This window comes from Dermacentor albipictus, chromosome 5 (genome assembly GCF_038994185.2).
Source record: "Dermacentor albipictus isolate Rhodes 1998 colony chromosome 5, USDA_Dalb.pri_finalv2, whole genome shotgun sequence".
NCBI lineage: Eukaryota > Metazoa > Arthropoda > Arachnida > Ixodida > Ixodidae > Dermacentor > Dermacentor albipictus.
The window spans coordinates 63,223,425-63,249,430 of NC_091825.1; the positions used below are offsets into that span (position 1 = coordinate 63,223,425).

Sequence of the window (26,006 nt, forward strand, 5' to 3'; positions counted from 1 at the left end):
ACTCCAGACAATTTTTCTGCCACATGCATGATGACATGTTTTGCTTTGTGGGTCTGATCTGGTATTGCTTGTGGCACATCCGTTTGTATGTGGCAGAATCTTTGTACGTGGCTCACTAAGCGAAAGAATTAAATCTCTCTTCCAAGGTCGCGTTGTGAACTACAGAAAACACCACGTGACCGAAAAAAAGCCGGAAGCGAACCAGAGCATGTGCAGCCGTGTATATGATATTATTACTGATTAACAAAGCAATTATTGATTAGTGATTAGATTAAGATTATTTAAGGTTATTAAGGAGGATTAGGGTGTATTAGGGATAATTAAGGGAGGAATGAAGTCGATGAAGGTGGATTAGAGTGAATGGAGGTAGACAAAGTACAGTAAAGGGGATTATAGTGGATTAGGGGGATAAAAGCGAGTGAAGAAGGATTAGGGTGAATAAAGGAGGATTAAGGTGCACTGAGGAGGATCACGGTGGATTAAAGTGCACGAAGGTGGATTCGGGTGCTATAAGGTGAGACGTCGTGGATTAAGGCCAATGAAGAAGCATCAAGGTCGATTATCATGAATTAAGATGAATTAAGGAGGCTTAGGGTGGATTAAGGAAGATTAAGGTGCGATAAGGAGGATCAGGGTGGAACAAAGCCGATGAACGTGGATTAGGGTGCATTAAGGAGAGTTATCGTGGATTAAGGTGAATTCAGGAGGATACGGGCGGATTGAGGATGATTACGGTGAATTAAGGTTGATGAAAGAGGATGGTGGACTGCGGTGAATTAAGATAAATTAAAGTACATTAAGGAAGATTAAGGAGGAGGACAACCTTAACTCCTTAATCCTTATTCATGCACCTTAATCTTCCTTAATTTCCCCTAGTCCACCCTAATCGGTCTTAATACTCCGTCATCAAACTTAATTCACGTTAATCGACCTTAATCGACCGAAACTGGTTGCCGCAGGGTGGGGGGGACGCGCAAGGGGCGAGGAGGAGGCGAGGAGGCCGCGCGACAGCGGCAGACTTCAAAGAGTGGCGGTACTTTCAAAATATCAAGGGACTGTAGGCGGCTAGGCGGCTGCTGCTTACGGCACCGCCATGTGGCCACCACATCTTTAATGTGATATGCGACGTGGCTAAAGTGCGCGCCGGCGCACGCGTCATCTTCACAGCGATCTTCGATGTTTGCACAGTGCACGTAGTGCCCCGTAGCTTCGTATACGTTGTGCTTTTGACGTTTCGTTCGCGTTGAAGCGATGAGACACACGAAGGTCGTTTCGATAGTTGACGCTGCCACGATTCTTCACTCCAGCATTTCGAATGCGAGTTTGCGCGCTCATCGAGCGAGATGTGCTTGTATTTACCTACGCACGCGTGACCCCGTGCTTATTAAACTAAAACACGTTGTCGGGATAGTTGGCTTGAATGTATGGTAGAATGTGTTAGCGTGACTAAATGAGGACGTAGAAAGAAAAAGACGCATAGAGACAGCGCTGTCTCTGTGTGTCTGTTTCTACGTGTTCGTTCAGTCGCGCTTACGCATTATGCCATTGTTAATTTAGTTAGTAAATGAATCTTTAGAAGTTTATGCGCACGATAAATATACTATGCCTACTCCATATACATATCTATTAACTCGCTATAGCCATCGGTGCTTCGGCTTTCGGTCGAAACTGCGACGTTTTGTACTGAATGACCTCCTCTTTACCTCTCAACTGCGCAGTTGTCTCGAGAATTCCGCAACAAATTAGACCACATAGTCGTTTAACGAGCAACATGTCACGACGTTACGTGGAACGCCCTAGGTATATCCAGTCCGACACGGCCAAGTACTGGAAGCGCGGCTCCATACACAAGTAAGATAAACTCGCTGCTTATTTTACCTGACGATGGCGTCAGTCTGTGGTGTCGTCCTGCGGCATCGAAGAGCTCGCTGCTCGCACCCGTAGTGCCCGATTCTCCATACGTCCTTTGTGCAATATAGTGAAACGCGAGGTGCGGGAAACTTCGACGCTGGGGCATTTATTAGCAAGGTGATAACTGTTCATTGAACATTACAATAGAAACAAACACACAGATATCACCCCTACGCCAGTACGTGCGACTATAGGCTCCCAACACATTAATTTTTTTAGGAGTTCAACGTGCAGACAGGGCACAAGAGGGGGGAACCTACAATGCGGGCGTCTGTGTTCTCTGTCTCATTCGTCTTGTATCCGTGTCTTCGCGCCAAACATTGAAATCCAAGCTTTCTTCAGTGAACCATCCACGGACATTGTTGACCGTGGATGCCGCGTGCTGCTTGAGCTGCTGCTCGCGCGTTATCCCCGAATAGCTCACACTCGGATGGACGGATTGATCCTACGAGAGTTCCCTTTGAAACGGGCCGGTGGGTTGGGCCTCCTTTTACTAAAACCTATAACGGAGATGTTGACATTGCCACCGCTATCGCTGAACCCAAAGTCTTCCAAGAGTGCAGAGGAGCCTAAACCGACCGCTGGATAGATATCTTCACATTACCGAAAAATATGTCCCATCATTTCAATTTTTTTACCGCGCGCATTCTTCGTGCTCGTACCTCACTTTATCAGTACGCGTTCCAAGACATCCTAATCTCGCTTCGAAAAGTAAGTGTCTATCACAAATTGTTTCTTTGCCGATATTGTTTTTACCTCTTAGGTAATTACTGATAGCACGTTTTTCTTTTTTTGCAATTACCGCCACCCAGGAGATTCATACTTCCTTGTCGCCAACCTTCAGGTGTTCGCCAAAGATAGCGCGCAAGGCATCAAAACAGCAAAGAACAAAGTGTAGAACACGAGCGCGCCCTCGTTTCAATTATAGGGTTTTACGTGCCAAAACCACTTTCTGATTATGAGGCCCGCCCTAGTGGGGGACTTCGGAAATTTCGGCCACCTGGAGTACCTAAACCTAAGCAAACGGGTGCTTTCGCATTTCACCCCCATCGAAATGCGGCCGCCTTGGCCGTGATTCGATACCGCGACCACGTTCTTAGCAGCCCAACAACATAACCACTAAGCAACCACGGCGGGTTCGCTCCCTCGTTTCAAACATGGAAGACTACGAAGTGTGACGCGGCCGCACCGCTTATTCTTATCAGCGCAATATCACAATATCTCAATGCCGTGGCTGTGCCAAATCCTATCTCCGCACTCGTTGCAAGCCGCTTTCCCTGCCTTTCTGCAAGCGGCACGGGCGTGTCTCCCAGTACAGACATTATGTCTTTATGTCTACCATTCCCTCGTGGTACAACGCACAATGCAATAAATAGCAAATTATATGTAAGCACAGTCTGTGAACATCTTGAACATTTCCAAATGTTTATAAACCACCATAGAGTAACTACCATCAAAAATATGTTATAAAATACTTTTCTATGACTTACTTGCACAGGTAATGCACTCAGTGGAACAATATATAAATGAAAGAAGGCACGAACGGTTTCACCACCAGACTTTTTCGCCACCCATGATGCAACGTCCGAGTTACGATAACCGAAGAAAGAGTCTGGAATCGCCAATAAAATTGGAGGCGTGCCGAGGGTATAAATTCATGTCTGGATACATCAGCTCACTCATATCAATGTGTTGCCGCAGCACACGGTCATCCCGAACCATGACAAACTCGCGCCTTGTTGCATAGCAACCGCGTATTGCAATACTCAGTGACAGCACTGCTAACTCATGTACTGCATCATCGAGTGATTCTACGCGCCAGTCAGTTTCTATATAGATACGACAAGCGTACCCTTCTTGGCTATCTCCTCATCCCCTTCGGGCCTGGATTCTTCGGCACCCAACTGTAGGCTTTGGGCGGCGTCGCTGTTCGCTTGGGCCAGGCGCCCACTTTCCACAATGAGACTCGCTCCAGACCTGCGTGCAGGACAACAGTAAATGGTGCACCAACATAAAAAAAAACTGTTTGCAACACGTTCAATTCAAGCATGAAGCACCAACCCTATTATCACATCTGCTATGGCGTGTCGCTTCAGGGCTCTGGGTGGCGGATGAAGTCTTGACCGCAATGGCCGCATTTCGATGAGAGCAAAATGCAAAAAAAAGCTCGTGTGTCGTACGTTCGATGCACGCTAAAAAATTCCAGGTGTTCAACATATTTCGCAGCCCTCCCCCCCCCCCCCAGCCCCTCTCCACTACGGCCTGTCTCATAATCTGATCGTGGTTTTGGCATATAAAACCCGAAATTTAAGCCTGAACCAAATTTTTTGAACTTTCTGAGAATTCCGGACACTTCCAGACACTGCCATCTGCTCCGGAACAACCGTCTTCTCTGCGATGCAAGGAGCGGTGTCCTTGCCTTCTACACTATGGCACCTCTGATCTTCCGTAATGCAGGTAAGGACGCTATACCACTGTCTCCAGAGCCTGCCTAGCAAGCAAAATCAAGCGCACATGCCAAGTACCGAATCTGCACTCCAGCGCTTTAGCTACGGCGTCCACCTGCCATCTGCGGATACTGCCGGGCTTTGAGATGAAACCACCGGGGTTCGTATACACGTTTCCTTTTCTCCCTATTTTTCCTTTCTTCTCGAGGTTGAGACCTGTGGATGGGATGGCGACCTGATGATGAGAACGCGGCAGCATGGCGACGAAAAAGGGATACAGAAGCTTCTGTGCTTCTGTATGCTGTCCAAGTAAAATAAAGTGGATTGTTTCAAAATGATGCCGAGCACTGGACAGGGTGTTTCAGCGGAATCACCAATACTACCGCCAAAGCCGCCGACTCAGCCTATGGCTCACGCCACGCCTACGTCATACGGGCGTAGTGCATATATATTCGTGCGGACAACATGTCCCTGTTTTGCGAGTGGTACTTTCCGTGGCGCTTATTTGAAGAAACAGCGTACGTTCTTCCCAGCCCGTAGCACCTAAAGTGCACTTATCTTACTAAGAGAACTCATTTTACTTGTCAACACTAAGGCGTTGAAATACCTTAAATCAGGCGTCTATTTAGAGAAAAAGTTCAATACTTTCTGCCCTTCCAGAAGTTTCTCGCTTAAAGGCACCCTAGAGTGCACTACCCTGGATATACAGGTATATTAGTCGCGATCTGTTGTTTTGATGCGAACAACAGTACCAGTAAGTCAATGTTGGACAACAAAGGTCACCGCATCATGAGGCTGTTCGGTGCAGACATATACGAGTGACCAAGAAGTTTGTCAATGTACAATGGATAATTTGGAATCGAACATGATTTCACATTCAGCCAGCCGAAATTGTGGAGTGTATAATCACAAACTGCAACGTCACTCGTACGTCTGCACCGAATCTTCTCATGATGCGGCGACCTTTGTTGTCCGACATAAGCAGCTGACGATCTATAGCAAACTAGGTCACCGGAGTGTTTTGTGCTGGCGACGGTCGCTAAATAATTCAAACAAAAATAACTTTGTATGAGATTGGTTGACTGTGCTCGTGCGGCTTGCCCATCCGTACAAGACGCTTTCGTGAAGTACTGCAGGCCGCGAGTGCGCAACGATCAAGTTTTTCTGCAGAACGAAGACGACGCCATTAGCTATGGCCTAACGCTATGTGCAAACGATCCACATAGCAGACGATTGCAAAAGCTGTATTACGGCGAAGTTGAGAATGACACGCCACAAAACGTGCATGCATTTTCATCACATTTGCAATTACAGTAATGCGTTCAAGAACACATACTTTCCATGCTGTGTATGTAAATGCAGTACGTCACTCGCAATGGCAAAACCGATGCTAGACTATTATGCATTTGCTACGAGGCCACCACCGCGAGGGCCCGAGAGCCTTCTGCCCTCGTCCGGTCACGCATGTGACCGCACGCATGTCCGGGGTGCATGTTCTCCGGACATGCGTATGAGTACGGGTACGAGTACGGTGAGCATATATATATATATATATATATATATATATATATATATATATATATATATATATATATCAACGAAAAGAAAGGGGGTTAACTGAGAGTACTGTCTTTGTAGCCATGTCTTAAGAAGCCAACAAACACTGACACTAAGGACAACACAGAGGAAATCAATTGTGGTTAATCAATGTAAACAAGCGACAATAAATAATGGAAATGAAAGTGGGTGAAAAAACAACTTGGGGAGGAGGGGGAGGTCCAACAACCTTCGCATTTCGCGTGCGATGCTCTACCAATTCACCTACCGCGGCGCCATTTCGCCATCCACTTTCTTGGGTATTTATGTTTCCAGGAAGAAGCCTGAGAGAGTTACCCACGCCACCACTCACAGACCTTGGCGACGGACGTGGAACGTCCTTTATGCGGCAGTCGTCCCGAGTATGTGATCTTTTTTGGGTGAAGGCAATTGGTCAATAAAGCCACACATGCTACCTGAAGGCAGCAATGTTCCGCGATTCGAGACCTTCGTTATCTAATAAACTAGAGGAAAGGTGATAAACGGAGGGGCCCGATTTTCGCACTTCGTTGTCATCAGAGTTTGATGGCTTCTTATGATAAGACTATATATATATACCACTTGACGTCATCTGCAAAAGTTCAAAATTAAGATAACGGGGTCTTATGTGCCGAAACCACGTATCATTTCATGCTTGACAAGCATGAAACCAAAACATTTTTTTTCCAACTGTAGTTCTTTGACCTGCACGGAACTCAAAGTAGATGAGCGTTTTGCATTTCGCCCCCACCAAAAAGTGGGCACCGTGGCAGGCGACGCGATTTGAAGCGCGAAGAGACGGGCCGGATATTTATTACACAGAGTTTTGAAGGAAGCAGGGTGGCTACTACGAAATCAGCACTGCTACTTTCGGTGCGCTTCACGGCAGATCATGCGCTAGTGTAATCTGCAGCATGTCTTACTGCAGCCTCCAACCGCTTGAGAACCAACAGGATGCTGACGCCACTCTCACGTAATGCAAAGAAAAAGATTGGCAATATTGTGCCACATACCTGCACGCAAACTGTCAGCAGCAGACGTTATCTGGTTATTTGCTAACTGTGCTGCTGACAGTTGCAAATGAACACGGGCTCTGCAAATAACGACGAGGACAAGACCCGACGGCTTTCTATAGCGCATACCTGCACATATGGTACCCGCCGTGGTTGCTCAGTGGCTATGGTGTTGGGCTGCTGAGCACGAGGTCGCGGGATCGAATCCCGGCCACGGCGGCCGCATTTCGATGGGGGCGAAATGCGAAAACACCCGTGTGCTTAGATTTAGGTGCACGTTAAAGAACCCCAGGTGGTCTAAATTTCCGGAGTCATCCACTACGGCGTGCCTCATAATCAGAAAGTGGTTTTGGCACGTAAAACCCCAAATATTATTATTATTGCACATAGGTTAATTGCTTAACGGCGCAGTCATTCAGGAAATTGGGAAGCGTAACAAATTTACCTAACGAACATCATTGGCCGTCACGGATGCCATAGCCGCGCCCTGCTACACCAGGCGAACCAAAACAGAAGCAAATCAGTAAGAATGTCAATGTCACTCACTCTTACTTGAGAGCCTTTTTTCTCTGGCAATAGACACCGTCGGCAGCGCCCTCCTGGTCTACCCTCGCTGTTCGCTTACATCTTGCCCTATCACTTGAACGGCCTTCATGCAATAAAATGCAACGCGACGTGTAAGAAAGGGTCGCGATAAAAAAAAATATTAACAATATGACAGCTGTCCACTGAGCAAAGTAATGTTAACTAACAAGTACGAATGAATTCACGGCAGTACATCAGTAAGACAGCACCTTCACGACGCATTAGTTACAAGGACAAAAAACTGAGCAAGTCCGCGTTCTGTTCTTTTTAGGAACAGTAATCATCAATGCACCGTACTGCTGGAAGCAAAGGGAAATGCATTGGCTCATAGCCCCGTAAGGTTCGTGGCTGCTCTGCGTTTTTTAGTTGCGATGACACCACCGTTGTGGTCGTTGTCGGCGATTTCAACGTGGATGTGTCGAGAAAGAAAGAAGCCTGGCTTACGTGCCAGACATATCGCTTCCGATGCCACACAGATCCGGCCCAAACGACCACCCAGTGGCGTACGTGCATCGATTTTTTTCATTTGGGATCGTTGCGTGGCGGCTGTTTACTTCGCTGTATTCACACGATACATGGGCCTGGGGCGGTTCGCAAGTGCTTGACTCGTTGATTGTCATGGCGAAAACATTTTTGCGGCGGCATGTGTCTGTGGTCTGTGTCTTTATCAAGTATGCGATCCAGTATTTTTTGACTGCAATGCGCAATGTAAACAAGAACTTTTTTTTTTGAAACAACTGCTTCCTATTGTGCGCAACTGAGAAAAGTGGCTGAATAACGGCAAAAGATTGCAATAGAAACAGCTCTCCTAGCACTATTTCTTCAAATTGCATAAGCTACTTCAGCCTTGCTTGGCTTCGTCGAGAAGCTTGACGATTTTTCCGGTAAAGAAAGGTTGCGATCAACGAGTTTATTACATCTGTGTGTACGGCATGCTTACAATTGAAATTAATATTATATTAAAGCTCTTGCGCTCCACTATAGACGACGTTGTTGAACATTTTAAAAGGGCTAGATAAACTAGAATCGAGATCCGTGCTGTCGAAAACGACATCAAAACAGAGCTAAAGCACACGTACAAAATCATGGGAGCCAAAATTGGTTGTCTGACCAGCCACTCGGGCGCTGGCGGCAGTGGAGTAACTCGGCCGCAGGGCTCTACTGGAGTGTATGCGCTTTACCAATATGCTTCTCTACGCTACAAGTACTCACCAAAGCGAAGTGAACTATACGTATATTTTTTGGAATTCCGCATACAACGTACAGAACAGCATACGTACAAATGAATTTCGAAACGAGCATGCGATCCACATAATTGATAGTAACGCGCTCCGGCACCTACATGCAATGCGAAACATGTAGCGCTTCCCGCTTACGTTTCCCGGTAACTATTACTCTCGCGCAAGCTGCCGCGGTGACGGCAGCTTGACTATAACAAACACAGGATGGTGTGATGTAACCACAGTTTCCCACATAAAAGAAGAACCCGCCTAGCAACTGCTTTGTTTTGTGATATTGCTATAGGAAGGCCACGTGCAGTAAGGACTCCTGAAGAACAGCGCGCACACCAGACGTGGCGAATATTTCGCTCCTCTCTGGTCCACTACTTGTTGGTCCACGAAGTAGTGGCGCAAGCAAAGTTGCAGGCCGTCGAAACGTCTTAGGCTAATAATTAGGTAAAGTGCATGTGAATGTCGTCATGAGAACATTTTCAAGCTACGTCGCAATGGGTACTCATTTTAGTCATATACAGCTTCGCTGTCAAACCACCTTCACAATGTGTATTTTCACAGTTGGTGTTCCCGCCTCGTGTAGCGCTGGTGCATTCGCCAGGTATTAGCGTCGCGGCATTATCGACAGCATGCGCGCATTTGTTCAAAATGTGCAAATAAAGAAGGTTAGAGGTTGCTTAGGGGACCTCAAAGCACTGCACATGTGTGTGGGAATCGATACGATAACCGCGACGACTGAAGTATGACGGCGATGTGATGGCGACTAATTTTTTTTTTCAGGCTTATAATCTTCACAGCCCGCTTCGTTACCACATAACCTTAAAGAGCTACATCAGCCTCGGGGAAAGAATGGTAGAAACTGACATGCTCTTGCTTTTATAAGCAACTGAAGAACGGCGGCTAAATTGACCCTCATTCACGCATTTCATTCCTCAAGTAGCGTTATGCGATGAGCTTTAGACGTCTCTATGAAACGCTCACTTGTGTCGGCACAAGAGAAGTACGTGGTGATCGTGGCCTAATGAACAAAAAGAAAGAGATCGTGGCCTTGTGGTTCAGGTATTACGATGTGGGCGCTTGATTCCAGCATCGGGTCAATTTTCTTTTTTATTGAAGACGCCCAGAGCAATGAAAGACCAACTCGACTATCACAACGTGTCTCGGAATGCCTAAAGAATGCTTCGCAGGAAAATTAAGCATGCGGTGGTGATAGAAGCGGCCGAAGAGAACTGGAGGTGGTGGCCACGAGCGAACGAGATCAGACGCGGCCGAGCCAGCGGTCAAGGCAGTCAACCAGGCACCACTGAGCAGGAACGAGACCGGCACCCGAGATGCAGGGTGGCTGTGAGTGCCAAGACTGTGAGGCGTCTGTGGGGTACCTCGCACAACAGTCAGGTACTCCCGATCCACGACCTGACATGTGAGCCTTGCTGAATCACTGCAGACCAAACTCAATGTGAGTGGAGTATCGACCAGCGCTACGCGGATATCGAAGACTAAGCTAGACCAAGACTATTTTCATTCGTCATCCAGTTAACAGATACAACTGTAAAGCGACAGGTTTCTTTGGCTATTCTGCGTACGTTCCCGTTCGTAAGGCGCTAGCTGTTTATGGAAGGGGAGTCAACTTGGGCTGGTAGCTATTGTGCTGGGTGCTGTCTTCCAAAACAGACAACATGGGCCACTGTATGTGGCCGATAGACCACATAGCGCGGCTTCCCCCGGAATGGATGGGCCTAGGCCACACAAAGCAATGTAGCCTTCAATATATTAAGTGAGAGCGCCCCAACCGCAACACACACTTCCGCGTCGACTGCATAGATAGTCACTGCAACGAAGTTACAGCCAGAATACTACGGATTTGAGATTGTGGCGGCGGCTACAGTGATTAAACTGGTGTAATGCGACTGAAACAAGCATAGTGAGTCGTGGTGTAATTTTGCTTTGTTTTGTCAGTGAAATTGGCCCTTCGTACGGCTGCTGACGTGCCCGTAGTATCTCCCGATTCACGGATAGCATGCGGATATGCAGCAGATCATTCAATAAAGCTATCGCTAAAATTTACAATCATTTTCGATGCTTTCTGTCAGATTCATTCCTTTTCTATTCTGACATTAAAGCTGCTACTACTTACAAGTGATCTTGGCATAAAGATGGAATTTGGAAACTTTAGGTCCATTAGTTTATTTGTGGTAGTTCTCAAAAGCCACGCTGCGCCAGATTACGCCGCGAGCGCCTTAAAAAGTTTAGTATCATGGTGGTGCTATATTGCCAATACCGAAATTAGCCACAGTTTAAACCCACTGTCTATACTTTTCGGAAGTGAAATACTGTACCCTATATTATTCTACTTTTTGATATATGTTGCCTCAGCGCAGTCATTATTAAAGAAACATGCTTAGTCGGTTGATGCCATATGTAGATGACCAGGCGATCTATTTCTATTGCATTGTAATGCATTAGCATTCTTAGGGTGGGAGCCGTATGTATGTATGTATGTATGTATGTATGTATGTATGTATGTATGTATGTATGTATGTATGTATGTATGTATGTATGTATGTATGTATGTATGTATGTATGTATGTATGTATGTATGTATGTATGTATGTATGTATGTATGTATGTATGTATGTATGTACGTACGTATGTATGTATGCATACATGAATGTATGTATGTATGTATGTATGTATGTATTAAAGAAATTATGGCGTTTTACGTGCCAAAACCACTTTCTGATTATGAGGCACGCCGTAGTGGGGGACTTCGGAAATTTCGACCACCTGGGGTTCTTTAACATGCACCTAAATCTAAGCACACGGGTGTTTTCGCATTTCGCCCCCATCGAAATGCGGCCGCCGTTGCCGGAATTCCATCCCTCGACCTCGTGCTCAGAAACCCAACACCATAGCCACTGAGCAACCACGGCGGCTCTGTCTGTATGTATGCGTGTATGTATGTATGTATGTATGTATGTATGTATGTATGTATGTATGTATGTATGTATGTATGTATGTATGTATGTATGTATGTATGTATGTATGTATGTATGTATGTATGTATGTATGTATGTATGTATGTATGTATGTGTGTACGTACGTACGTACGTATCTACTCCCGACTACGTGGGTCACTGGGTAGACCTCGGTCTAATGGGTAAATTAACAGAGTATCCCAATGCCGAGACTGCCCCGCTGCCTATCCATACAACTCGGCGCAAGTCACTTGCCATGCCCTTCTGTGGCGCGTCACGGGCGTCTCCACTATTTCGGACTAAATGTTTAATATATGTCGTCTATATGTTTAATTTATGTCCGTCTATCCAGCGTCGAATCCGAACAGTGCAGGCGTGGCGCATTCTTACGCCAACCAATTTCTTTCTTTCGAATGCGTGTGAAGAATACTTATTGTTATGCGTTGCATATTGCAATCACTCAGTTGAGCCCTTGGGCGCGGCCGCGCAGCCACCATTGAGGGTATGAGCCATTTTTCATTGCTGCGTGTTTCATATGTGGGTCTATTCTCTTTTATGTTTGCTATGTTTGTTATTAGGTTCCTTCTATTTTTATGCGTTGCATATTGCAATCACTCAGTTCACCCTTGGGCGGGGCCGGGCAGCCACCATTGACCTTTAGCGCAACCACGTGACGTGACGTCACGACAGCCGGAGGAAAAGCTGGGCCCCAACTCGCGCAATATGCAACGCATTCTTGGCTTAACCAAGCTAAGCGTGGCCGTTTTTTTATATAACTTACTGCCACGGACATTTCACTGTGTTGAACGATAACCAATTTGAAAAGAGGCACAGACGGTTTGACCACGTGACCCCTTTTTGGCCTGCCCATGTGGTAACGCATCAGTGATAACCCAAGAGTTACCTTTGTGTTATCACTTGGGTTATCGAGCTAAGGTAAGCAAACTGGAGGCGTCGCCAGGCTTGAACTTAACGGCCTGATACCATTAGCTAATTCATCCGATGGCATCACCAGAGCTCGAGGAGATACCGAATTTCGTCGAACTAGGGCCTTCCTTCATAGCACCAGCAGAGCTTCGTTGAGCCCGTACAGGCCCGATCGAATGAGAAGTGCGTTTAGAAAGACGCTACGCGGTTACTTTCGAGCAGGCTTAATCCCTCTAATATTGCTCAGTGACCTTTCGCGCTTCAATGAGAACAGGAGCTGTCTGCGCGAACGATGCCCACAATAGCGAGGACCACCACTGTGAAACTGCTACCGGCTGTAGGACGTTGTAGGCCCTTCACATCACACAGCCGAGCATAACACCCTCATATTCCAAAAACGGAGAAGTCAAACTTACGGCTCCTGGAGAACTTGTGTCCCGTCCCATTCGGTACTTGTACCGAATGTCGAGAGGGAAGCAATTCCAGGCACAATTGAAAGCGACTCCCCTGCTATCCAATTGTGTGCGGGAGCATGCGGAACCATATGTCTGGTACGCTCAAACACTGTTTCAAAGCCGACAACACAGCCGTGTCTCTGAATTGCTGCATCACAAATTATGTAAAAATGGTGGTAGCTATCACCAGAAGCGGTGTCGAGGGATACGTTTTCGACACTACAATTCCTTTCGTCCCACTCAGCGTTCTCTTCGTACTTACTGCACTCACATTTTTGTCAGATTACTATGGGATGGATGTGATTTAACCTGGAATGCACAATTCCAGCTCGAACATTTTGCTGTTATGGCAACTTCAAAACTCCGATAACCAGCTCTAATGAAAAATGTGGACGCACTATGTCGGGCCCGGCGAAACCAAGGAATGGAAGCACAATGGTTGCTAATTCCAAGGAAGGCCCCGTCAAGATCACCGTTACTTCCCTTACACCTGGCCCTCTTTCCGGCAATGAAACTTGGCTGGCGCTTTAGCGTATCCGCATGGCACATGCCTGCCGAGCGAAGAGCAATAAAAATGCAACCAATAACACGATATAGCTGTTTACGATAACTCGGCTATCACAAAGTGCCTCGGAATGGTTATGGCTTAGGTAAATGCAAATTTTTTGCGTTGGGTTAATTGCAAAGTTTCTCGTACATTACCTCCGTAGGTGTCCCACACTGTTATACAGCCGTCATAACGTTTGCCAGTCCCATGGGGGAACTTAAAGTCGAATGCAAGTTCATATTTGGTAAGAAAGGGGACATGTTAAGAGTATTTGTTGTTCAAGAAATAAGATCGCTTTGATAATGCCATTTCCAGCGGGCACTGCCGGCTGTTCGCTCCCGAGCTGCTCGATCTCGCATATCCACTTCGACTGGCTTTTATGCAAAGTGTGAAGTGCGAATAACATGTAAATACTATTTTTTAAACACTCAGATTCATATTATACCATGAAAGACACAGTTGCTGACAGGGTGTTACGACCGGAAAAAGACCGATGAACCGAGTTGATTAGATGCATAAATTGCAGTTTGCCCGATTCACTGCACACACCTAAAACTGACAATAGCAGATTGTTAATTAAGCATTTGAGTATTGGCGCTATGTATAATTAATAAGCTGTCAATCCTGTTCAGTAGTTTTCAGCCATCCCCTCAGTGGTTAAAAATACGTCCAATAAGAACATCGCAAGGCAGTTGTAGCGTCGAATGCTGCATGCGGCCCCCTATGGCCTGGTTCGCATAGCCATCGTACGCAATATCCCTGCGTAAACGTTTCATAGGCGGCATTATAGGCCCATAATATGGATAATACTTAAGGGTACGTACGATATTATACCTTCCTGCGTAGCACCCCAGAACTACTCGATGCGAATTGAGTATTGAAGCACGCTACGCGGCTACTGTCGTGCAAGCTTGATCCCAACTTCAATTGCTCAGTGACGTTTCGCGCTCGGAATGTTCAATACTAAACGGCTTCAATGGGAATCGGAGCTGTCTGTGTAAGAAACGCTCGCAAGTGCGAAGGCCGCCAAAGCCAAACTATAACGCAGTGTAGTACGTTACCGGCCTATCACGTGACACAGAGACAAGCGTAGCAGTCACTTCCCTAAAACGGACAAATCAAACTCACGGCTCTGGAGGGCTGTACGCATCCATTCTTTTTTTTTCTTTTGGGAAGAGCCCCGCATTCCAATGACGCCAACCGCATTCATAATGTCTCCTTTTAATGTGTTTTCACATAATGCCATGGTATCTCCCAGTAGATCGTTCCACATTTTAGCTATGTGTATATGCCATATGCTCGAGAACTCGATTTCCCAACTGGTTGTTAGTCGCTTCCCCCTCAGGAATATATGCAGCGAATGTTCGAAAGCACATCCGCTGAAACTCACTCTCTGTGATAGCTAAACAGAACGGAACGAAACGCTTATGCTGCTATTTGTGAATTACGACTGCGGAACACTTCTGACAGTGGCTATGGCACACGGGCTAAAATTAGGTGCAAACAAATCTTAGTGAATCAGTTCTGCGACCAAGTACTGCTTCTTTCCAGTACTGCGATCTTGCCATAAGATACGTACCACATAAGACAACATAAGAGTGTACAATCACCAGGTGGACATAGAAACCCCTGAACCACGTTGACCTGCCTATAGTGGACATAATAAAGGATTCCTTTCTAAACATGAAGTGCCAAAACTGACGGCACACTAGGAAGGAACAAAGACAGGACAAGGAGGCTGCTCTCGTTACTCGCTTCTGGACGTACGCCCTTCAAACCCCTTCCCGTTTCCACGGCAGCTGCCACCGTATATGACACTACAAAAGGCTGGAGGTTGTGCGTCTGTTCTATTCTGTTTTAAACTCTGGACACCAAAGGGATTTGCACACGCATTTTGAGTTCACACGTAACCGTGGGGTTCCATTCGTCTTCCCCGCCGACTTGGTCTCACACACAGTTCTGCCGTTTATCCGACTTTGAAGGGAGCAAGCTTTTCACAGCTCGTCCTCCGCTTGTGTTGTTGTTCAGGGGCAACAATATTTCCGTAGGTGTTTAACCGCGGCGGGTTTTCGTCCTTGTCTTCAGTCGCGCACTACACTGCACGTGTTACTCTGGCAGCTTGACGCGTGCAATGAACTTACTAATCTCCGCTGTGTGGAAGTAACCTTGGACGCAGCCATACCGTTAATCTTTCGCCTAGTGCACATTATGGCTTAGGTGAATGCAAATTTTGTGCGTTGGGTTAATTGCGAATTTTCTCGTACATTACCCCTGTAGGTTTCGCACATTGCTATATAGCCGTCATAACGTTTGCCAGTCCCATGGGGAACTAAAAGTCGAATGCAGGTTGATATTTGGTGAAAGAAAGGACACGTTAAGAGCGTTTGTTGTTAAGAGCTCTGTTCCCCGCAAACACTCGATTATATTTTGTAGAAATTGTAGGAAGGTTTATTGAAGGTGCAAGTTCAAGAGCGTCTGTTATTCCAGACTAGAAATTCCAGATTAGGAATACCAGGTTCCGTGGATGGTAGTACGCAGTTTATATACCTTCATTTCAACGCGATAGAACTAAGAGATCCGTGTCACAGAAAATGCAAGAAATAACATCGCTTTGATAATGCCATTTCCATTACCATCCGAATAGTCATATTTACTTGATTCTCACGCAATATACGAAACTCTGTTCCCCGCAAACACTCGATTATATTTTGTAGAAATTGTAGGAAGGTTTATTGAAGGTGCAAGTTCAAGAGCGTCTGTTAATTACGAACTTAGCAGTAAATTATAAAACGTCGGCGCTGCAAAGCTTTGTTTTACGAGCCACATAGAATTCCTGACAATTGTGAGAGGAAAATGAAGTGCTACCCGCTTCCCGAAGAGTTGACACGAAGGGAATACTGATGCGGATGCAAAGACTTTTCCTGTGTATCTGAATTATGGCATACCCGCTGTGGTTACTAATTGGCTATAGTGTTAAGTTGCTAACAAGAGGTCACGAGATGGAAACCCGGCCACAGAGGCCACATTTCGATGGCGCAGAAATGCGAAAACACCCGTGTACTTGGATTTCGGTGGACGTTAAAGGACCCCAGGTGGTGCAAATTTCCCGAGTCCCCCACTACGGCATGCCTCATAACCACATCGTGCTTTTGGCATGTAAAACTTTACTATTATGGCATTTGCAGTAAATTATTTCACAGCTAGAAAGTGGTATTCAAACATTTCACGCATGTTTTATCAGTGTCCTGGAAGGACGAACTGTGACACCAAGTTTAAATTGTGAAAAGAAAGGCCCATAATATGGATAATACTTAAGGGTACGTACGATATTATACCTTCCTGCTTAGCACCCCAGAACTACTCGATGCGAATTGAGTATTGAAGCACGCTACGCGGCTACTGTCGTGCAAGCTTGATCCCAACTTCAATTGCTCAGTGACGTTTCGCGCTCGGAATGTTAAATACTAAACGGCTTCAATGGGAATCGGAGCTGCCTGTGTAAGACACGCTCGCAAGTGCGAGGGCCGCCAAAGCCAAACTATAACGCAGTGTAGTACGTTACCGGCCTATCACGTGACACAGAGACAAGCGTAGCAGTCACTTCCCTAAAACGGACAAGTCAAACTCACGGCTCTGGAGGGCTGTACGCATCCATCTTGCAGTGGCCCGGCTGGTCCGTTTCTTAAAGCGTGAAAATCGAATATCATATTCAGAAACTTTCCAACTCATAATCTGCATATCACTTCATCAAATATACACGAGTAAAACACCAGTAAACATCTAAGCCGCTATATGCACTACAATTATGATTTCCCAATGCGCTGCATATATATCCAAACTACAATCTTTGCAAAAATTTTTGTGATAAGTTATTCCAGATTTTTGTGATAAGCAATTCCAGATTAGAAATACCAGGTTCCGTGGATGGTAGTACGCAGTTTATATACCTTCATTTCAACGCGATAGAACTAAGAGATCCGTGTCGCAGAAAATGCAGCTTTGGCGTCCGGCCTTCCGTCGACAACCGTACTGTGAGCCAAAAATCATTGCGAACCAAGCTACCCAACCACGCAGGCACTCGATGCCTCCGTTAGTCGTGAGGTACGACTTATTCACAACCTACCGACATGACAGCGTCGCATTGTAATTTCAATACACGAGAAAACAATTATGTTACGCGGAAACTACTTACTATTAGTCACTACTTACTACTTACTACTGACTTAAATGTGTTTCTACCATTGATACAACGGTGGACCCGGTTCCTAGCAACAACGCATCCTCGGCCCACGCAAGAGGCCGCGTTTCTACCAGAGAGCTCGCCTTCGTGTATTCGCCGACAGTGTTTGCCGGTAAGCATTACGGTTTCATATGAAACAGTCAGGGATCTTTTAATGCTCTCACGTTCCGCTCTTAAAGACGAAGTTTAAATGCAGTTACGGCAGCATAACTCGGTAAGCCGTTACTCTGCAGTCATGGCAACTGTGAGCGTCGTAAAGAACAAAGTGATTAGCAGTGCTGGAAGAAGGAATGATGCGAGAGCCAGCGTTTCGACTAGTGAATTTGTCTTACTCGTGATAACTGAAAACAAGTCAAGTCTTGTCGAAACATTGCTACCGTCGAGAATAAATATTTGACGACACTTCAGCTGAAAACATTCCTCTTCTTGTGAACTTATCTCCCTAAAAAACAAAAACAAAAATGTTTGTGAAATAATTTGCGTTTTTTATATGAGCGTATTCGTACCTGAATACAGTGCCACACCCTATACGACTCTTTCCCTTTGCGTTTCGACCTCGCAGTGCTCGATGTGAATGTTCACGGGGTCTCTTCTTTGCATGTGTAACAAGAAAACGCTTAAGCTTCGCCTTTAAGAGTGGAACACGACGGCATTAAAAAATCCCTGACTGATGCTATGCTTCCCCGCAACTGCAGCTCACGTAACCGTACCACTTACATGGAAACGATAGCGGCGAACGCTATGCAGCAACACTATGTGGTTTTCTGGTGGAAACGCAGCCTCTTGTGTGGCGTGCGCATTCACGGGGGCGAGCCCCGTCTGGATCGTGTCGTAAGGAACCGGCATGACGCTCTACGAATGGTAGAAACGCTGACAAAATATTCTGTTCCCTCGTAACAGAATTATGTTTTCTCCTCTATTCAAACTACGATCCGATGCTCTCATTTCTGTAGGGTCGTGTATAGGTCTTACTTTACAATTTTTCCCAAACATTTTATTTCGATAAATTCAAATTCATTCAATAGTTCCTGGCGCTACAGGGAATGTGGTGCAAGGTATGCGTGGTTCGGAATGATATTGTGCTCACAAGACGGTCGCCGCCGGACGCCGACGCGAGGATTTCTGCTACACAGGGCATGCGTAAACCAAACGCGTTAATGTGCGTCTTCCTGTGGCACACCAGGCATCGCATCGTCGACATCAATGCAGCGACCGCGACCGCGTCCGCGCCCTTTCGTTCTTTGCTCCGACGCTCGCGCTGCTCGTGTTCCCATCTTCGCGGCGTACATAAGCTTGCGCGTAACCCACGTTCAATAAGTGAAACTTCACCGACATTTGTTAAACCAAGTTCGAAAAGCGTTTACATTCGCTACTACAAACAACGGGAGCGTATAAAAACAAAGTTCACAATAGGGGTGCAGAAAATTTGGTTATGGGAATTCATCGTGGGTTCTTTCTTTCCTTTTCCTTTTTTGACATAGGTAGGACATTAAACAAAGTAGTACGAAGAGCTTGTTGGCACCACCTGCCACCCTGTTCCAAAGGGGACACGCATAGCATCCATCCATCCACCCTTACAGCGGCTCAAAAGGAGGAGAAAAGAGCATGCAATGGTAGCGCATTCGCAGCTCACGTTCCAGGGCATGTAGTTGGAGAAGGAGTCGGTCAGCCGAAGCCAGCATGGGCAGCTAATCTCAAAGGTGGCCCTGAACAACTTGCCCCCGCGGGGCGGGCTTAGCGGCTATGATGCGGCGCTTGTGTATATAAGCATGAGGTCGCGGGATCAAATCCCGCTCGCGGCAGCCGCATTTCGATGGGGGCTAAATGCTAAAAAAAAAAAAACACCCGTTTCCCGTGGATCGGAGCTACCTCAAAGATCTCCTGATGGTCCAAGTTAATCCGGAGTCCCCCACTACAGCGTGCTTCATACTGAAATCGTGGTTTCCGCACGTAAAACATCAGAATTGAATTCAAGGGCTTACGTTTCTCGGCATGCCACTGCTGTTCGTTTCAGTCTTGCCGTTCTTGCCCCCGGCTCTGCCTGCAGATCAAAAGAGAGCAAAAGAAGAGAACAATGCAATAATGAAGAAGTGAATGAATTACTATAGGGCATGCGGACAATTGTATCAACGAAACGCAATTTCGTTCCAAAGCACGCCACACTCCATTCAAAAGAAGTCAGGGTGACACTACGATGCTTAATGCGTTTACGTATGCCTTCCTAATTGCGGTGCAATTTAAAATAAGGAAGCCATATAATTAGGTTCTGACGCAACAGCGTTATCTTTTTCATGTGAACTGATTCCCCAAATTAAGGCGTCCACAATTAATTATTGGTTAAAGAAAGGCACTAATTTTCTTCACCAATGCCAACGGAACGATGCGTATCGGACATCCCAGTAAAATATGGTACTGACTTCAGAAATGTCTTCGCGTGTTGCAAAACTCAGTTCATTTACATGAAGTGTAATCACAACGAAATATAATATTAATTTTATCCGAAACTTCACTTCCGTCCGTGCGACATTTCTTGTCACCATAGGCGCCGACTACGGGGGCTCCGGGGCCTAAACCTCCTCCGAAATTTTCCGGGGGTGTAGGAGGCAGGGAGGGGAGGGCAGAAGCCCCGCCCCGGCGTTGTCGAAGCCAGCCTACCCCCCTAAAGGGTTATTATCAAAGTTCTATTACCCGCATCATTTGAGGTTTCTTTTTGGTTGCCTTTCTTTAGTTTCTTTAGCTGCGCATTAGAAGCACGAATGGTGACTACCTCATTCGCATTTTCTACCATCGAAAATTTCCACTGTCAACGAACACCAATCACAAACAATACATTTAAATATTTACACAGCGCGAAATTTATATTTTTTCAACAGGAAAAGGTAGCCACCAATTATCTTTAATGATATGGATAGCCTACACCTAGAGAATAATTATCACGCCTGAAAAGCGGAGTACGGGGAAAGTCCCGTGATTGAAGGCGTCATATCCTCATCACTTATATTTATTTTGGTTCAGCCAGCGAGCGCGGCGGCAATGAAGGCAGCCAAGCGTAGCCGCGGTTTTAGCCCCTCTGACTTTGACGTCGTCGATATGAAGGAGCTTGGCAACGATTCAGCGACAGATACTGGCATTTCTAGTGCACCTTGCTTCTCGTCGTATGTGCGGAGGACAGCGGGAGGAAAGAGACTTCGCCTTGCTAAATTGCCTGTGACGCTCGATTATGACAGCAGCGAAAGCTACTGTCACCGGATGCGTCGGCGTTGCACAAATGTGTGTTACATGCGGCCGCGAGCCGGTGAACACCCGACAATTACACGTGTTTTGCCGCTCTCCCACAAAGAATGCCGGGACGTCGCCTGCTTGTGTCACATGGAATATTTCACCTCACATGTCCCCCTCCAACCTGCTCTCCGGATGTACGTCGCCTTCAAGTGGCTAAAACCCCTTAAACTTCGTAGAGTAGTGCCACGCTTTGAAGAATGCCGATTTCTCCTCACGCGCTCAGGCCGATGCCAACGCCGCGTCGCTATTGGCCTAAAAGCATCACGTGGGCCCTCGCGCTGTGCATCAGCGCCATTTTTGCTCGAGTAGCGTCTACGGAGTGGCGAGGAGCGCATGTTGGTGACGTTGCTACACTCGAGCTGTGTAGGCAGCGCCGAAGTCGAGGAGGGGGCGTGAAAGAGAGGAGAAACAATGGGGGGGGGTGAAGGCGGGGGAGGAGAGTGTCGCTACTTTACGAAGTTTAAGGGGTTTTACCAGTGGCTGGTCGAGTGGTTGCGGCTCTCACTGCGCTGCCACCCAGCTGCGCACTACGCCGCACTCTAATTCTGGTTCCCTCAAAGGAATTCGCGATTAGATGTTTGCCGAGTGCACTTTTTGACCGTTGTACTCGTCTATATACGTTCTGCTTTCGATGTTTCGTTCGCGTTGAATCGAAAGAAACAAGAAGGTCAATTCGACGGCTGCCGCTGCCGCAATTCCTCACTCCAGCATTTCAATAGCGAGTTCTCGCGCTCATCGAGTGACATGTGCTTATGTTTACCTGTGCATGCGGGTCAACTTGGTTATTAATTTACTTAAAACACGTTGGCGGGATAATCGGGTTGAATCCGCCATAGAATGCATAAGCGCGACTGAACGAGGATGTAGAAACAAACAGACGCACAGAGACAGCGCTGTCTCTGTACGTCTCTGTGCTTACGCATTATGCCATTGTTAATTCAATTAGTAAGCGAATGTTTAGAACTTAATGCGCCGACGAAACTACTATCCTTACTTCGTATACATATCTACTAATTTTCCATAGCTATCGGTGATTTGCCTTTGCGAAGAAACAGGGACTTTTTGTTTTGAATCTACTCATCTTTACCTGTCAACGGCGCAGTTGCCTCAAGAATTGCGAAACAAACAAACGAGACCAAATAGTGCTTCTGTGAGCAACATGTCACGAAACTGCTCGAAATGCTCTAAGTACGTCGAGTCCTACACGGCTAAGTACTGGAGGCACGGCCCCACGCATAACTATGATAATGTCGCTCTTTATCTTCCCTGTCAATGGCGTCGGTCTGTGGTTTCGTCCTGCGACTTCGAAGAGCTCGCTGCTCGCTCCCGTAGTGCCCGATCCTGCATACGGCCTTTGTGCAATATAGTGAAACGCGAGGCGCGAGAAACTCAAGGTTAGAGTTATTACTGCCAACGTGATAATTGTTCATTGAAAATTACAACAGAAACCAACACACATACATATCACCACTATACCAGCACGTGCGACTACACGCGCCTGACCCATTAGTTTGTTAGGACTTAAGTGTGCAGACACGGACACAAGAGGAGGGGAACGTGCAATGCGGGCTTTTGTGTTCTCCGTGTCCTTCGTCTTGTATCCGTGTCTGTGCACCAAGCATTTAAAGCGAAGCTTTCTTTCGCGAACCATCCACGGGCTTGGCTGACCGTGGATGCCGCGTGCTGCTGGAGCTGCTGCTCGCGCGTAATCGCCGAATCGCTCACACTCGGATGGGCGGATGGATGCTACGAGAGTTCCCTTTGAAAAGGGGCGGCGGGTTACGACCCCTCTTCCTAATTTCTATAACGGCGATGGCTACTCTCCTCCCGCTACCGCTGAACCCAAAGTCTTCCAAGAGTGCAGAGGAGCCGAAACCGACCGCTGGATAGATACCTTCACATTTCAGAAAAATATGTTCCCTCATTTCAATTGCTTTACCGCGCGCATTCTTCGTGCTCGTACCTCACTTTATCAGTACCCGTTCTAAGGCATCCTAATCTCGCTTCAAGAAGTAAAGGTCTATCACAAATTGTTTCTTTGCCGATTTTGTTTTTACCTCTTAAAATAGTTACTCATAGCAGGCATTACCCTTTTTTTTTTCATTACCGCCACCCAGGAAATTCATTCTTCCTTGTCGCTAACTATGTGGTAATCGCCAAAGATAGCGCGGAAAGCATGAAAGCAGCAACAAACAAAGTGTACAGATAAAGTCGAGATAAGAGAAAGTGCTCCTTATGCACGCCCCTTTCTCGTTTCAAACACAGAAGACTGCGCAGTGTGACGCGGCAGTGCGGCTTATTCTTATCAGCGCCATATCACCATATCTCAATGACCTGGTTGTGCCAGTATCTTATCTCCGCACTCGGAGCAAACCACTTGTCCCGCCTTTCTGGACGCGGCGCGGGCGTGCCTCCGAGTTCGGTCATGATCTCTTTATGTCTACCGTTCCCTCGCGGCACAGGGCACAATGTAACCAATAGCAAATTATTCTAAAGCACAGTCTGTGAAACTCTTGCACATATTTAACTGATTATAAATTGCAATAGAGTGCGCAACAAAAATATGTAATAAAACACCTTTCTTAAATTACTTGCACAGGGAATGCACTGGGTGGAACGATATGCAAGTGAAAAAAGGCACGGACGGTTCAACCACGCGACGTTTTCCCCACCCATGACGTAACGTCCAAGTTACGATAACCCAAGAGTGAGTCTAGAATAGCCAATGAAATTAGAGGCGTGCCGAGGGTATAATTTCACGTCTGGGTACATCAGCTCATTCATATCAGGGCGTCGCGAGGGCTCACGATGATCACGAACCATGGGAAACTCGGGCCTTGCTGCATAGCAACCTCGTATCGCAATACACAATGACAGCAGTGCTAACTCATGTCTTGCAGCATCGAGTTATTCTACGCGCCAGTCATTTGCTATATAAATACTCACGACAAACGCACCCTTCTTGGCTGGCTCCTCCCACGCCTGGGTCCTCAAGTCTTCGGTAGCCCACTGTAGGCGTTGGAGGGCGTCGCTGTTCGCTTGGGGTAGGCGCCCATTTTCCCCAATGAGGCTCGCTCGAAGCCTGCAGGTCAACAGCAAATGGTGCACTTCCACGATATTCACGGGAACAAACATGAAAAAAGATGTTTGCACCCCGTTCAATTCAAGCATGAAGCACCCGACCTGGTATCCCAGTTGCTATGGCGTGTCGCTTCTGGGCTCTGGCTGGCGGATAAAGTCTCGGCCGCAGCGACCGCATTTCGATTAGAACAAAATGGAATAAAAAAAAACGCTCGTTCGTCGTACGTTCGATACACACTAAAAATTCCAGGTGTGCAACATAATCCTCAGCAACCCACCCCCACCCCATCTCCACTACGGCCTGCCTCATATGATGATCGTGGTTTTGGCATACAAAACCCCAGATTTTACCTGAGCTTTAAACCTGAGGCAAGTTTTTTGAACTTTGTTAGAATTCCGGACCCTTCTAGACACCGCCCTCCCCCGGAACAACCGTCCTTGTGATGCACAGAGCGGTGTCCTTCCCTTCTACACTATGGCCCCTCTGATCTTCCGTAATCCATGTAAAGACACTATACCACATTCTCCAGAGTCTGCCTGGCGAGCAAAATCAAGCGCACATAACAAGCACCGAATCTGCGCTCCAGGGCTTTAGCTACGGCACCCACCTTCCATCTGCGGATAGCCGTTGGGATTTGAGATGAAACCACCGGGGTTGGAAAAAGTTTCCTTTTCTCCCCATTTTTCCCTTCTTTCTCGAAGTAGAGACCTGTGGATGGGATGGCGACCTAACGACGAGAATGCGGCACCACAGCGATCAAAAATGGGCGGATAGAGACGAAAAGAAAACAACTTCGAGCTTTTATGGTTCTGTCCGCCGTCGAAGTAAAATAACATGGATTGATTCAAAATGATGGCGAGCATTGGGCAGTGTGCTTCGGCGCCATCGACAGTACTACCACGAAAAGCGTCAGCTGAACCTAAGGCTCAGGCTACGCCTACGTTTTACGGGCGGAGCGCATATACATACCTGTAGGCAATTTTCGCGAGCGGTACTTGCCTTGGTGCTTATTTCAAAAAAACACTGTACTTTCCCCGAGTCCCTAGCACATAAGGTGCACTTATATAACTAAGTGAACTAATTTTACTTGTCAACACTAAAGCGTTGAAATGCCTTAAATCATGCGCCTGTTTAGAGAAAAAGTTGAATACCTCCTGCCCTTCCAAAAGTTTCTCGCTTTAAAGGTACCCTAGAGTGCACTACCCTGCATATACTGGTATATTCGTCACGATCTGTTGTTTTGATGCTAACAACAATACCAGTAAGCTATGTCGCACAACAAAGGTCACCGCATAATGAGGCGGTTCCGTGCAGACATACGAGCGACCATGAAGTTTGTCAATGTGCAATGCATAACTTGGAATCGAACATAGTTTCACATTCAACTAGCCGAAGTTGTGCTGTGCATGTTCACAAACCTCAACGTCACTCATACATCTGCACCGAATAACCTCATGATGCGGCGACCTTTGTTGTCCGACATGAGCGGCTGAATATATATAGGGAGTTAGGTCGCCGGAGTGTTTTGTCCTGGCGACGGTCGCTAAATACTTCAAGCAAAAATGACTTTGTATGAGCTTGGTTGGCTGTCCTCGTGCGGCTTGCCCCCCAGTACAAGACGTTTCCATGAAGTACTGCAGGCCGCTAGTGCGCAACGTTCAAGTTTTTCTGCAGAAAGAATACGACGCCATTAACAATGCCCAACGCAATGTGCAAACGATGAGCATACCAGACC

General features: G+C 46.7%; 1 protein-coding gene across 1 annotated transcript in view; it reads right to left on the bottom strand.

Annotated features, from left to right (window-relative positions):
* The window catches only part of LOC135911726 (uncharacterized), a 58,848-nt gene that overhangs the window by 22,992 nt on the left and 9,850 nt on the right, over positions 1-26,006 (bottom strand). Inside the window, exons 2-6 of the mRNA XM_070538424.1 lie at positions 24,136-24,271; positions 19,890-19,948; positions 17,297-17,348; positions 7,499-7,595; positions 3,764-3,888 (exon numbers count right to left, since the gene is read on the bottom strand). Coding sequence (XP_070394525.1) covers positions 3,764-3,888; positions 7,499-7,595; positions 17,297-17,348; positions 19,890-19,901 — 286 coding nt within the window. The 5' untranslated portion in view covers positions 19,902-19,948; positions 24,136-24,271. The remainder of the gene's footprint in view (positions 1-3,763; positions 3,889-7,498; positions 7,596-17,296; positions 17,349-19,889; positions 19,949-24,135; positions 24,272-26,006) is intronic.